This window comes from Saccopteryx leptura, chromosome 3 (assembly GCF_036850995.1).
Source record: "Saccopteryx leptura isolate mSacLep1 chromosome 3, mSacLep1_pri_phased_curated, whole genome shotgun sequence".
In the NCBI taxonomy this organism is placed as follows: Eukaryota; Metazoa; Chordata; class Mammalia; order Chiroptera; family Emballonuridae; genus Saccopteryx; species Saccopteryx leptura.
Window position 1 is genome coordinate 91,553,594 of NC_089505.1, and position 14,157 is coordinate 91,567,750.

The following is a 14,157-nucleotide window of genomic DNA, read 5'->3' on the forward strand; positions in this document are numbered from 1 at the left end:
CATTTACGGTGTTTAAAAATAGACTGAATATGTTTCAAGTCAGTTTAGCGCGTGTTGGTTGCCGTTCTGTTCTTTTATGTAGGTAATTATGTGTTTATTGGTGTTGTTTTCTTCTATTGCTTCCGCTTGGTAGTCTCATTGAGAAACTATGACTTTTGTCGCCCTTCATTCTCAGCCAATGTTTACCCTGGAAGACGGTAGGCTTGTAGACTAGCGGTACTCTTGGACGGACCGGACCATGAACAAGTTGCTTCCGGAAGGGTGTTGTGGGGCGTAGAGGTTGTCCGCCTGTCCCGGGACCGTCCAGCTGGGAAGGGACACCCGTGGAGCCCCGGAGACGAGTAGGGTTTCGTCACGAAGTCTTCGAGTCTTATACCCAAAACGTTCACAGGTTGGGGACCGCTAACCACGAACACGCTCCGCGGCCTCGCGTACCCCAGATATATGCTAAATATAGAACACCAGTTAGCCTGGATTTTGCGCTGGCCTTAGATAAAACTTTTTTTATTTACTTGAAGATGACGCTTGAACATCTCTCTCCATAACATTTTTCAAGGAGGTAAATACCAGGCAAGTCCCAGCACCTTTCTGACTAGCTAAGTGTGGCACTTATAGTGAGTTTTAACTGCTTTTTTAAATATTTTTTTAAAAATTTGTTTTCCTAGAACATTTTTATAAATGTGGGTGGGGGGCATTTTTGGTTTTGTTTGTTTTTGTTTTTTAGGTCATTTAGCCTTAAAGATAAAACTGGATAATTTGTCAAAAACAGGAATGAGAAAGAATTTTGATGATGTTATAATGGATTTGATGAACCTCAATGGTAAGTGAATTTTTTAACAAATCCCATTGGCCAGAGCTTAGTTGCCTGATCATGCCTAGCTGCAAAGCAGGCTAGGAAATGTAGTCTTTCTTCTATGCAACCTCCAGGCATCTAATGGTGTGAGGCTACCAGAGAAGAAAACTAGCAGTATCTGCCCCAGGGAGGAGGGAGGGACTCTATCCCCAAGTTCCTTCCTTGGACTCCCATTTCTCAGCCTCCCAAGCTCCTCCCTTTGGCCAGCTCTTTTCTAGAAGACTGTGAGCTCAAGCTCAGGGAGCCTGAGGCGTTACCCACAGTCCAGCCTGCTCTGTTGACCCCAAACACTATTCAAGTGATCTAGGATGGCATTGTTCTCTCCTTCCCCCAGTGGAGCTGCTCCCCACAGGACTGGCTCTGGTCAGTCAGAATTAAATGCCTGTGGCCAGTGCTTTCTTTGGGCTCGGAGGTCTAAAGCAGGGAGTTTTGACTTGTTTGCTGTTCATCTTCGGCAAAAAGATGTGTGATGAGCAGTCCAAGATCCCAGATTACGGTCCCCAACTCAAAAGAAACAGGCTCCTTGGAGAAATGACTGATTCCAAGCATGAGCTGGGAGAAGTTCCCAAGAGCCAAAGATGGTATCGCAGCACCATCAGGAAGGTTAAGATAAGAGTACCCCTGATTTCCTCTGAAAGCCACCCCCTCTTGTTATTCTTTCTTCAGTGGTTTGAGGTTGACCTCTGCCCCATGCCCAGCTCCCAGGAGGCGGCTTGAATGGAGTACTCTTAATTAACACACCCTTTGCATCCTGGCCTCAGTGACTGGCTCAGGAATGGGCTATCTAATGAGAGGTGAACCTCTCAGCACTTAGAGTTGGAGTGCTGGGACTCAGATTCTGTTGTCCTTGCTAGGGGGGCATCAGTCTTGTGACAACTGTGGCCATTTTGTTACTGCCAGGGTAGCCAGTCTGAGGATGGAAGCCCATCTACTAGAAGCAAGAGATGCATCCTATTGAAGTCACCTGAGCCTGGATCAAGCCATTCCTGAAGCTCGTACTAGACTACATTGTTATGTGAACCAGGACTTTCCTTTTGTTTAAGCTAGTTATCATGAAGTTTTCTGTCACTTGCAACCTCAGAAGTCTTCATCGAAACACGAGGATTATGTGACATGATGCATGCAAATGCAATTCAATAAGCATTCTTTGAATATCTACCCTGGGCCAGGCATTGTGTTAGTTTCTGCCTTCCAGTGGTGACTTGGCCACTGCCTTCATCGAGCTTAAACTCAGAGTGGATGTTCATCAAATGTCACTTTTCCCCCTTTGTCATCCAGGATTACGGCCTCTTAGAGGATTCTCAATGAACATTTACTGAAGTGAATGATTATCTGAAGCTTCCACTGGCCAAAGTCCAGAGGAGAGGTTCCCAGGAACCAGGAGTGTCAGCTTGTCAGTAGCTTGTTTGGGTGAGGCTGTTTGCTTGGCACGCACCCAGTGGCTAAGATGACCCCGCCCTCCCGGAACCGCCATTCTTTAGGGAGGGTCACTGTCCTGCAGCAGCATGGGGTGATGCAAGGGGTGGGGGGAAGACTATAAAAACAAGACCCCAAGGTGCAGGTTATCTTTTTCTTTTTTTTTTCTTTTTTTTCTTTTTTTTTTTTTTTTTACAGAGACAGAGAGAGAGTCAGAGAGAGGGATAGACAGGGACAGACAGACAGGAACGGACAGAGATGAGAAGCAACAATCATTAGTTTTTCATTGCGCGTTGCAACACCTTAGTTTCATTGATTGCTTTCTCATATGTGCCTTGACCGTGAGGCTACAGCAGACTGAATAACCCCTTGCTCAAGCCAGCAACCTTGGGTTCAAGCTGGTGAGCCTCGCTCAAACCAGATGAGCCCGCGCTCAAGCTGGTGACCTTGGGGTCTCGAAGGTGGCTATCTTGTTCTTAAGATTAAAAACCTTTATGCCTGACCAGGCGGTGGCGCAGTGGATAGAGCGTCGGACTGGGATGCAGAGGACCCAGGTTTGAGATCCCGAGTCGCCAGCTTGAGCGCGGGCTCATCTGGTTTGAGTGAGGCTCACCAGCTTGAACCCAAGGTTGCTGGCTTGAGCAAGGGGTTACTCGGTCTGCTGTAGCCCCATGGTCAAGGCACATATGAGAAAGTAATCAATGAACAACTAAGGTGTTGCAATGAAAAACTAATGATTGATGCTTCTCATCTCTCTCCGTTCCTGTCTGTCTGTCCCTGTCTATCCCTCTCTCTGACTCACTCTCTGTTTCTGTAAAAAATAAAAATAAATAAAATTTAAAAACCTTTAAAAAAAGTCAGGCATCCTTCTGAGAATCTGATGAAAGCTACAGAACCTCTCCTCATGAAAAAAAAAGATGTGTATACTTGAGGCCAGGTTGTGAACTCTTTTCTTTTTAACTCTTTATTAATTGGTTGATTGATTTTAGAGAGAGAGAAAGAATGAGAGAAAAACAGCAATTTGTTGTTCCATTCCATTATGCACTCATTGGTTGTTTCTTGTATGTGCCCTGACTGGGATCAAACCTGCAACCTTGGTGTAACGGGGCAACGCTCTAACCAACTGAGCTACCTGGTCAGGGCCCAGGTTATAAACTTGAGCAACAAAAGCTCTAAGATTCTTCTTCATTGAAGGTTCTCTGAATCTCTTCATGTTTGATTTTCCCTGAAAAGTTCTATTTCATCTCTGGAAAATATGCTTGGCCCTGGCCGGTTGGCTCAGCAGTAGAGCGTCAGCCTGGCGTGCGGGGGACCTGGGTTCGATTTCCGGCCAGGGCACATAGGAGAAGCTCCCATTTGCTTCTCCACACCCCCCCTCCTTCCTCTCTGTCTCTCTCTTCCCCTCCCGCAGCCGAGGCTCCATTGGAGCAAAGATGGCCCGGGCGCTGGGGATGGCTCCTTGGCCTCTGCCCCAGGCGCTGGAGTGGCTCTGGTCGTGGCAGAGCGACGCCCCGGAGGGGCAGAGCATCGCCCCCTGGTGGGCAGAGCGTCGCCCCCTGGTGGGCGTGCCGGGTGGATCCCGGTCGGGCGCATGCGGGAGTCTGTCTGACTGTCTCTCCCCGTTTCCAGCTTCAGAAAAAATACAAAAAAAAAAAGAAAAAGAAAATATGCTTGTCCTAGTCTGTTTGAGCTCCTATACAGAATTCAACAGGCTGGGAGGGGAGGGGGTGCTATACATAACAGAAATGTATATCTTACACCTTTGGGAGTTTGGAAGTCCAAGATCAGGTGTCAGCGCAGCCAGGTTCTGGTAAGAACCCCTTCTGGGCTGCTGACTTCTGTCTTCTTCTTGTGTCCTCACCTGGTAAGAAGACTAGAACTCTGTGGGGTTGCTTCTATTGGGGAACTAATCCCATCCAGGAGGGCTCCACCCTCATGGCCTGATCACCTCCCAAAGTCCCACTTCTGGATACCATCACATTGCCGGTTAGGATTTCAGCATATGAATTTGGGAGGGGGTGAGGCACAAACATTGAGTCTATAACAATGGTAGTCAACCTGGTCCCTCCCGCCCACTAGTGAGCGTTCCAGCTTTCATGGTGGGCGGTAGCGGAGCAACCAAAGTATAAATAAAAGGATAAATTTAACTATAGTAAGTTGTTTTATAAAGATTTATTCTGCCAAACTTAGTGAAAATCCGACATAAAGTACTTGGTAAGTAATTTACAGCTTTAACTTGCTGTAACTCTGCTTTATAAATTTTATAAAGTAAAGCTACTTCCCTGCTTTATAAATCACCATTACTGTGGAACTGTTGGGCGGTTAGAAAATTTTACTACTAACAGAAATACAAAAGTGGGTGGTAGGTATAAAAAGGCTGACTACCCCTGGTCTATAATGATGTCCGTGCGAGAATCCCACCTCCTCTTGGTAAAGCCCTCCAGAGGAGCCGTGGGCTTCCTGGTGTCTTCCTCTGAGGCAGGAGCTTGTGTGCAGGTAGTTTACTTGGGAAGAGATCCCCGGGGGACAGGGGTGGGACACAGGGAGGGTAAAAGGGAGGGAGGAAAGCCAAGTGGAGGGTGGCTTATTGCCTTCTTCACCCAGCAGTTGGGGACCTGATTCTGCCGGGCCATCTGAAGACAGCGGAGCGGAGCAGTTGTCCACTGGCTCCGTCTCCCATGGGTGACACTGCCCCAAGCAGTGTCATCGGTCACATGCTTCGAGGCTACACACGTGCTCAGTGCTGTGCAGCTTCCTGAAGGTAAGAGAGAAACAGAAGCAAGACACTCTGGGGCCCTTACACCTGCGCAGTGCGTGCTACAACCCTGGCAGGAGGCAAAGGTGGGCTGAAAGGACACGAAATGGGGCAGAAGAGGCACGCGGGGCAGGTAGGTTTTCAGGAAGTTAATACATTTCCAAACTTTTCAGCTATTGGGATGTGCAGAGTAGTCTGAAAATTTCCCATGCCAGGTGTCCATCCTGAACAGGCGACTTGATAAAGCCTCTTTGTGCATCCTGCCCCCGGGGGCTGAGAACACAACTCCTCCCAATGCACGGGCGGACTGTGCAAAGCAGACAGACCCACTAAGGGTCAGAGCCCAGCCCGCTCCCAACGGAGGCCCGTCAGCTTTTCCTCTCTGCAAGGGGGGCTGAATGGAGTAACTGAGAACCGTTCACAGCGGGCTGCTGGTACCATCGTGGAGGGAAGGAAAACGCCTTTCTTCCAGTCCAGCTTTCCGAATCCGGCAGAGGAGTGGTGCAGGGCAAAATGAGTGAGCATGAGGGCTCAGAGGAGGCGGGGCCTACAGCAAGCCCCAGTTTGCATTCCTGCCCCGAGCTCAGTGGCTGCACCGTCCTAAGCAGTCCCAGGTCATTATCTCCTCCCTCAAATTGGGACCTTTTCTTTTTAAATGTTTATTTTATTGATTTTAGAAAGGGAGAGACACGGGAAAATCGATCTATTCCTGTATGTGCCCTGACCGGGGGTCAAACCGTCAACCTCTACGCTTTGGGACATGCTCTGAGTCTAACCCACCGAACTATCCGGCCAGAACTCAAACTAGGATCTTAACCCTCAGCAACATCCTCCCCGCATAGGGCCTAGTTCATGTAAACACTTAACACACATGGTGAGCACTTAAATGAGAACTGTAATTCACAAATATTGGTTTATTGAAATCTTGGTCATTCAGTCGGTATCTCTCGGGCACCAGCTATGTGGCTTTGTTTTTCTGTGTATGGGAGCCAGCCTGTTGGGTTCCAAGTTAAATAGGAAATGCGGCTCTTGTTATCAAGCAGCTTCAGTTTAATGCGACAAGAGGCCATGTCATAGTGTCAGCCACACCTAGCTGCACCCCATGGAGTGTTTGCTCCTTAGAATGGACACACAGGCCAATGCCCAGGCTGGGGGAGGGTGGGTGTTTCTGAGGTCGGCGCTGTCCAGAGCAGGCGTGGAGGTGTGCAGCTGGGGACTGGGAAGCCAGGGCAGCTGGGGGGAAAACCTGCTCCTTGTTTACTTCCCTCCCAGCCACCGGGGTGGGCCATTCAGCTCCCCGGCAAACAAACCAGGCCTCCCGGCAAGTCAGGCTGCTTTAAAGAACAGAGGACCACAGCCTCCCCAGGTGGACTGCCTGCCATGCCAAGCTCAGTCCTAATTGGTCCCAGTGCCACCTCCATTCTCCTCCCCACAAAGACAGGGATGGGGTCTTAGTTTTAGGAAATAACCGGCAGAAGCCCACTCAGGATGTTTTCTTGCTGCCCAGTCCTGTGGCCAGCAAAACCCAGGGCAGGTGAATCCAGGTGACCTAGGACAGGTAGGGGGAGAGGGGCACTGTCACAGGATTAGGGCGATGCTTTTCAACCAGCCCCCTGGGCCGGACTACCTAGCGAAGCCCCCTGGGGAGCGGAAACGTGGCCGCCTCCACATCTCGTGGACTCCACCGAGAGGAGTAAACATGGAAGAATTCCTGTCGTTACAGCGGGGCTAGGCGGCTGTCCCTGCCACTTCAGGCACTACCCAAAAGTCTGGTGACGGAGGGAGAGAGGATTTCTCCAAAAGTTCCAACCACACACAAACCAACCATGGAAGTTTGGAAGAGATTTATTTAAAAACAGAACAAAAGAAAGCTTTGGTATTTCAAAACCCGACAATCGTCAATCACTAGAAAGTTAAACACATCCCCTACAGCCCAGAGGTACAAAACCACAGCTCTCCATGGGTTCATAAGAAAGAGACAGTGTGCAAACCTGATGACTCCAGACCCACGCCCTCCAGCAGGCCGCGAGCCCGGCCCCCAAATGCCACCACTGTGGTGAGACTGGAAATCACCGCTAAGGTTCATTGTCTAAAGTGGATGCAAAAGCCATCCAGCAAAATCTCAACAATAAATTAAAAATTCAGTCAAGGAGGAACACATTATTTTTCCTACACAAGTCTTTTCAAACGGTCTAGGTTCCGGGCCAGAGGAAAAGGGGAAAGTAGAAGTGAGTTCAATTTCAAGTATTTTCCATATAGGTTCATTTTATTGAGTGGAAAGCTTACAAAAAGTCTGCTGGCCCCACCCCTCCCGCTCCCCAATGCAAATTCCTGAACATCCACACGCACTTCTACGTCACTGGTGTCCCCCAACAAGGCACAAAAGGGTGGGTGCTTTCAAAGGATCCCTTGTTTGTAGCAGCAGGACTGTCAGTGCTGGGTGTCTTGTGCAATTGGTGGCTGAAAGCAGGGCTGTTGGTTCACTCAGACACTGGGATCTTCCTGTTCAATTAACAAAACAAGTTGTTATTGCTTGCCGCCAATCCTGTGGACAGCTACAGAAATACTAAGGGAAGCCAGCCATGGAGACGGCGCTGGTGGCACCCACCCAGGCTCTGATCTGGACTGGCAGACAGCTCCTGGCCCAAAGACAGGCCAGAGCTGCCATGGATTTGGTCGTCTGGGGACTCCTTGGACTGGTGCAGTGATCCCTGGGCTCTGCTATGGTGGGACCAGCTCTAGCACAAGTAAACTGAGGGACATGGGGCAGTCCCCCATAAAGGCAGTTGGGCTTGTCCCCTGATTAGGTGGGGAACCAACGTGGATGGGTTTATGCCATATTAAGAGCAGAGAAGCCCACCAACCATCAGGGAAAAGCCGCCTCCGGGAAGCAGCGGCCGCCACCCACGCAACACAAACCCCACAGCAGCCATATTACATGGCCCAGATGGCTAACCGGACCACGTCTGCACATCTTTTTTTTTAAATATTATCTTTATTCATTTATTTTTTTATTAATTTTTTAGAGAGGAGAGAGCGAGAGAGAGAAAAAGAGAGAGAAGGGGGGAGGAGCAGGAAGCATCAACTCCCATATGTGCCTTGACCAGACAAGGGCAGGGTTTTGAACCGGCGACCTCAGCATTCCAGGTCAACGCTTTATCCACTGCGCCACCACAGGTCAGGCTTCACATCTCTTTTTGAACTGATTTTCAATTTGTTCTTCAGGCTCAAGGAGCTCAGACCTGCCTCCCACCCTTCTCCCACTCCTTCAGGTTAAATGCTACTTCCTTGTCCAAGTCCTGGCCACCAAGCCCTCTGCGAAGGTGATGAGGCACTTCTCCTGCACTGGCCCCTGGCTCTTCAGCTACTTGGGAACACAGACTGCCTCTCCCGACGGGGGGCGGGACTGTGGCAGAAGCAGCTCAGCCCCTCTCTAGCACTTTCTCCTGGGACTGCCAACAACGGGCTCCCTCCTGGCCTTTCTCTCAGGCAGTCCTGGCAGTAAGAGAGAGAGCACAGACAAGTGACTGGGGGACAGAACAGGCGACCTCCCGAGACACCAATCCTGACCTCCTGAGGTATATTCCAGCCCCTCAGCGACTGTGGTCAAAGTCACGGTTTCCTGGGGGCAAAGAGGTCTGAGGAAACACGAGGGCAGTGACTTTATCCTGTGCTGACAAGATGACCCCTGCCAAGCTGGCTCCCAGTGAGGGACTGACCTGGGAACCGCAGTGAGCAGGCCTCGGGTTACAATGGGGGTCCTACCAGCAGTTTAGACAGAGGCTTCAGGTTAATCTAGGGCTTTGTTGCAGTTATTTACAGAGGCTGAGAGTCATCTGGGGGTGGGGGGTGGGGACAACTGCCCACAACCCTGGGAGGCCAGTGGCCCGTCTATCCACAGTTGTCCCTTCCTAGGCTCTCCTCTCAAAAGTCACTTTTTAATGTCCTTTCAAAACACATTCCTCTCTGTGTGTTGAGGGCCGAGGGCACCGTAAGCGCTTAGGACACCCCACGGCTGCCCAGGCCTTGCCCCGTCCTAGGTCAGGACAGAACACAAGGCTGGGCCGCGGGCTCTGCAGACGCAGGGGCTCTATACCTTGCTCCTGAAGAGGGGCTTGGCCCCAGGCCCACAGTACTCGTTGTAGATGAGCTTGAACAGGAAGAGGTGAAAGAGGGTGATGAGCGAGGCCACGCTGAACCAGAAGACGAAGGGCAGCCCCGGGTCCTGCTGCGCCATGTGCTCGTCGTGGGCCAGGATGGCCTTGACGTGCAGCGTGTGCCGCAGGTCCTGCAGGTGCATGAGGTCCGTGGAGATGTAGAGCAGCGGCGTGATGGGCTGCGTCACCATGACCGAGAAGGTGTGGCCCTGGGGTGCCGAGGTCAGCTCCACGGGCTCGTCCAGGCAGCCCGCTTCGCAGGCGTAGATCTTGACAGGCTGGCCGCGGGACTCCACGGACACGTGCAGGTATGGCTTGCCCTCAGTGTCTGCGAGCACGGCCAGGTTGATGTGGTCATTCTTGTAGCGGATGCCGTGCAAGGCGTAGCTGTTGTGCAGCACGTCAGGGTCGGCCTGGAACTGGAGGTGGTTCTCGGTGAACTGCAGCCCGCCGAAGCTGAGCACCATGCCCTGCAGGATGCCCGGGGCGCCCACCTTCACCAGCCCCTTGCAACCGCGCTTCTGCAGGGTCAGCTTCCACAGGTCGGAGAGCTGTAGGATCTGCTGGACGGAGGCCAGCCGGCCAGGCCAGAGGTTCTCCGCGTGCATGGTGGCGTGCCCACTGAAGCAGTGGTCCTCATAGTTGAGTGTCGACTCCATCTGGTCTCGCTCCCGGTGGCTCAGGTTGGGGCTGAGCAGTGGGGCTGGGGAGCAGGACAGCATGTAATACAGGGTCAGGTTCACGGTCAGGCCCGATGGGGTGTGGGCATCCGTGATCCTCTTCATTTCCACACCTGGAACACCACAAAGGTTGCACATTAAAGAGGAATGGCAGGGCTGGGAGGCTGTGGTTAGGAAATGGACATCAAGAGCAGCAGGGACACACAGTTTTTGTCCCTAGGGATTGCAAACGACAGTTCCAGTTTCCCTCAAGTAAGAAAGTCATCCTGCCTGACTTCCTCACGTGACCAACTTGCTCCCTGCGGGCCTGAAACCTAAAATCTTGTTGAAAGGCAGTAGCACCTCCTGCCAGAGCCCAAAAGAACACAGACATAGACAGAACTGGCGCCACCTGTATGGAGCCAAGAATGAAGTCCCACTCCAGAGCACCAATGCCCTGGCCAGCCTCACGCTTCTCCCCTCTCCCATCTCTTTCCCCAGTCCTGTGGGTTTTAACATCTGACCACAGGATTTCCCCAATTTGTATGACTTCTAGACTCAATCAGCTTGGTGCCTCCACCTGGACGTCTGACAACCATTTTGAACCTGACATGGTTGAATTCCTCCCGCCCAAAACCAGTCCTTCCCTATGTGGTCTCCTGACATCTGCTGCAGCCCTCCCCTCCCCCCAAATTCAGGACTGGCCCTCAAGTTCTCACTCCCATAGCCAGACCTTGCAAAATTCTGTGGCCCCACAGCCAAAGGTATTGGAACCCATCCACTTCTGTCCTCATAGTCGCAACTCTGGGCCCAGCCAACCTCCTGTCACCTAGGCTCCTGCAAAAACCTCCTTCTGGTCTGCACGCCCTACTTTGGCTGCCGTAGAGTGTACACTCTGCACACAGCAGCCACCAGGACCTTTAAAAAATGGCCCTGGCCAGTTGGCTCAGCGGTAGAGCGTCGGCCTAGCGTGCGGAGGACCCGGGTTCGATTCCCGGCCAGGGCACACAGGAGAAGCGCCCATTTGCTTCTCCACCCCTCCGCCACGCTTTCCTCTCTGTCTCTCTCTTCCCCTCCCGCAGCCAAGGCTCCATTGGAGCAAAGATGGCCCGGGCGCTGGGCATGGCTCTGTGGCCTCTGCCTCAGGCGCTAGAGTGGCTCTGGTTGCAACATGGTGACGCCCAGGATGGGCAGAGTGGGCAGAGCATCGCCCCCTGGTGGGCAGAGCGTCGCCCCTGGTGGGCGTGCCAGGTGGATCCCGGTCGGGCGCATGCGGGAGTCTGACTGTCTCTCCCTGTTTCCAGCTTCAGAAAAATGAAAAGAAAAAAAAAAAAATGTGCACCATATGGTGTGCCTGCCCTGCTTCCCAACCCACTTATAATCAAGTTCACCGTCCTCACCGAGGACTACGAGATGCTTTAGGGTCTGGCCACCGCCAGCCTACCCTGCCTGATCTCACCTCCCACTACCCTCCCCTCGCTCACGACTTGCCAGCCACACTGGCCACTCAGCCAATTGCGCTCCTGCCTCTGGGGCTCTGGCCTGTCGCAGCTTACGTGTTTCTACCTCAGAGAGGCCTCCCTGACAACTGGAGCTGAACGGACGCCAGTTGTCTTAGCCCCTACTCCTATCTTCCCACACCACTTGTCCTCAATCTCGTATTTTTAACCTTTCTCCACAGCACGTTTTACTCTAGGAAACTATCTTGTTTATCTATTCAAATGTTCACATTTCTAGTATGTCTTCCTCCCCTGCAGAATCTAAGCACACACCATGAACTTTGTTCTGTTCATATCTGTCTTCTCCATGTGAGAACAGACCCTGGCAGAAGCATCTGATAAATGCTTGTTGAATGAATTCAAGACTCCTCAAGCTACTAAACACAAGAGTCAGACCACTAGGACCCTGCAAACAAACATCTCTCTTATCTAGAAAGGGACTTTCTTTTCTTAACCAGTCAAGTGGAAAGAAGTTTTCATTTGCCAGAGCACCCCACCTGCTGGAAGAGGTCCCACTACCGCCTTGTGAAAGAACTGCAGGCACTACAACTAGGGCACACCTCAGCCTCGAGGGATGTCAAGAAGCCCAGACTTGCCACCAACTAGACTATGGGGAATTGAGGACAGAATCTGGGGATGGATCAGATCTCTTTCCACCTGCTAATTTGTCCTTTACAAAGTGACCCTTCAAACTACTCTGCTCAAATCAGGCCTCACCTACAAGAACAAATAATAAGACCTACCCATTCCACTCATTCTTTCATTAGACTATCCTGAAAGCCCTCGGAGATAGATGCTACTGTTATTACTGAATACAAATCCTGAAAGCCCAGGCTACCCGTCTAGGTCACAGACACTAAGTGATGGAGCAGAGTCAGCGCCAGATCAAGTACCACAGCCAAGTTTTAACCCATCCCGCAGCTCCCCTTCAGTGTCACCTCTGCAGACTTTGGGGGGGGGGGGTTTGTCAGAGTGGACCACGTTCACCCTGGTGCAAGGTGTGGACTACGAATGAAGCACGTGCCAGGCCTCACCTGGGCTGAAGAGCTGAGCCCAGAGGCGCTGGTGGTCCAAGAGCAGCTCCGCTGCCGGCATCTCCAAGAGCTCCAGCATCTCCTTCCGTGCCAAGTCCTGGAGCGCCTTGAGCTCCTTTGCTGCTTTGTTTTTGAGCACCTGGGGGTTAACAGGGCCTGAGACATGCACCACCCACAGCACCGTCTCATCCAGCTGCGTTTTGGGAGCCACTTGGAGCCGGTTCACTAGTTTCTTGGCGGCCACCACCACCAGGTGCACCAACCCGGTGGAAGAAGACGGGGACAGGCCCGAGTAGAGGAGGAACTGATGATCTCCGACCTTCTCCAGGGTACTGGTATAGGCCCTGGGTGCCGGACCCGCAGTGGGCCCCACAGTCTGCAGCGCGGCCACGCGCTCCGTGGGGTTGTTGAGCTGGATGCGCTGCAGATAGACGTGGGGTCGGCCCCGGTGCGCCAGAAAGTCCTCCTGCAGCAGCACGCAGTCGCGGCCGGGTCCCGCGGCAAGGCCGGAGGCCGAGGCTGGTCCGGGAGCGGCGGCAGGCGCGCCGGGCCCGGAGGTCCCGAGCTGGAGGCAACGCACCCGGCGCAGCAGCCCTTCCCGCAGCAGCAGCACTGACTCTCCAGCTTCGGAAAGCGCATTCAGCGGGCGCAGCTGCACAAAGGGCACAAAGTCCGGCGCCACGGCGGGCTCCCGCTCCCCAGGGGTCACCCACAGCCGGCTGGCCGCCACGTCCAGGGCCAGGAAGCCGTTGGCCACCAGGGCCGGCACCCCAGGGCCCAGCGGCACCGCCTCGCCGCGCTCCCGCAGGCCGCGCCAGGCACGGGTGGCGGCCTCCAGGCAGGCGGAAGGCTCGGCGGCGCCCGGCTCGCCGCGAGACCAGGACAGCAGGTGCAGGCCGCCCGCCGCCCGCCGCGCCCCGGAGCCGCCGAACCACAGAAGCAGAAGCAGGAGGCCGAGCAGACAGAGCAGGCGGCGGGCCCAGCTGCTCGACAGCAGTCCCGGCAGCCCCTTAAGCCGCTGCTGCAGCCACATCGGGCCGCCGGGCCCGCCGCCCAGCCCACCGGCCCGGCCGCCCGCGCCTCACTCTCGGGCCGGGACCGTGGCGCCCACCACGGCCCGCGTCGCAGCCGCCGCAGCAGCCGCCACCGTCCCTTCCTCCTCCTCCTCACTAGCCTGCGACCGTCAAACGACGCCGGCCGTCAAGCGCCACCGACTCTTTTGCGACACATGGAAAAGAGGAGGGAGGAGGGACGAGGGGGGAGAGAAGAGAGAAGGGCGGGCGGGAGAAAGGGGGCGGAGCCACGGCGAGACTGGGACGCGAGCCTACAGGGGCTGGACCACGCTTTCCCCATCTTCCCGATGAAGTCCCAGGGAGGAGCGGGGTCTGGGGCGGCGGCCGTGAAAGGATCCGACACACTTGTGAAAAAAACCGAGTTAGCCGACCTGAGCACGTGTTGGGTCCCTGTTTGCTACTGATGGATTCAACAGCCCTATAATTAAAAAATAATAATAAAGCCTTTTTTCTTTAAAAATGACGATACTCGCCCTGGCAGGTTGGCTCAGCGGTAGAGCGTCGGCCTGGCGTGCGGGGGACCCGGGTTCGATTCCTGGCCAGGGCACATAGGAGAGGCGCCCATTTGCTTCTCCACCCCCCACCCCCTCCTTCCTCTCTGTCTCTCTCTTCCCCTCCCGCAGCCAAGGCTCCATTGGAGCAAAAGATGGCCCGGGCGCTGGGGATGGCTCCTTGGCCTCTGCTCCAGGCGCTAGAGTGGCTCTGGTCTCA

The 14,157-nt window shown here is 53.6% G+C and overlaps 1 protein-coding gene across 1 annotated transcript; it reads right to left on the reverse strand.

Moving 5' to 3' along the window:
• Window positions 1-6,853: 6,853 nt before the first annotated feature.
• KIAA2013 (KIAA2013 ortholog) lies at window positions 6,854-13,565 on the reverse strand. Its single transcript, XM_066375085.1, has 3 exons — window positions 12,374-13,565; window positions 9,121-9,974; window positions 6,854-7,526 (listed from the first exon to the last, which is right to left on the reverse strand). The coding sequence occupies exons 1-3, from the start codon at window positions 13,404-13,406 to the stop codon at window positions 7,509-7,511; spliced, it is 1,905 nt and encodes a 634-aa protein (XP_066231182.1). The 5' UTR covers window positions 13,407-13,565; the 3' UTR covers window positions 6,854-7,508.
• Window positions 13,566-14,157: the final 592 nt, after the last annotated feature.

Bases quoted from the DNA above. Each gene is read 5' to 3' on its own strand.
- KIAA2013 (XM_066375085.1), bottom strand. From the start codon at position 13,406: ATGTGGCTGCAGCAGCGGCTTAAGGGGCTGCCGGGACTGCTGTCGAGC. The intron at 9,975-12,373 runs GTGAGGCCTGGC...GTGGTGTTCCAG, and splicing joins GGCTCAGCTCTTCAGCCCAG to GTGTGGAAATGAAGAGGATC.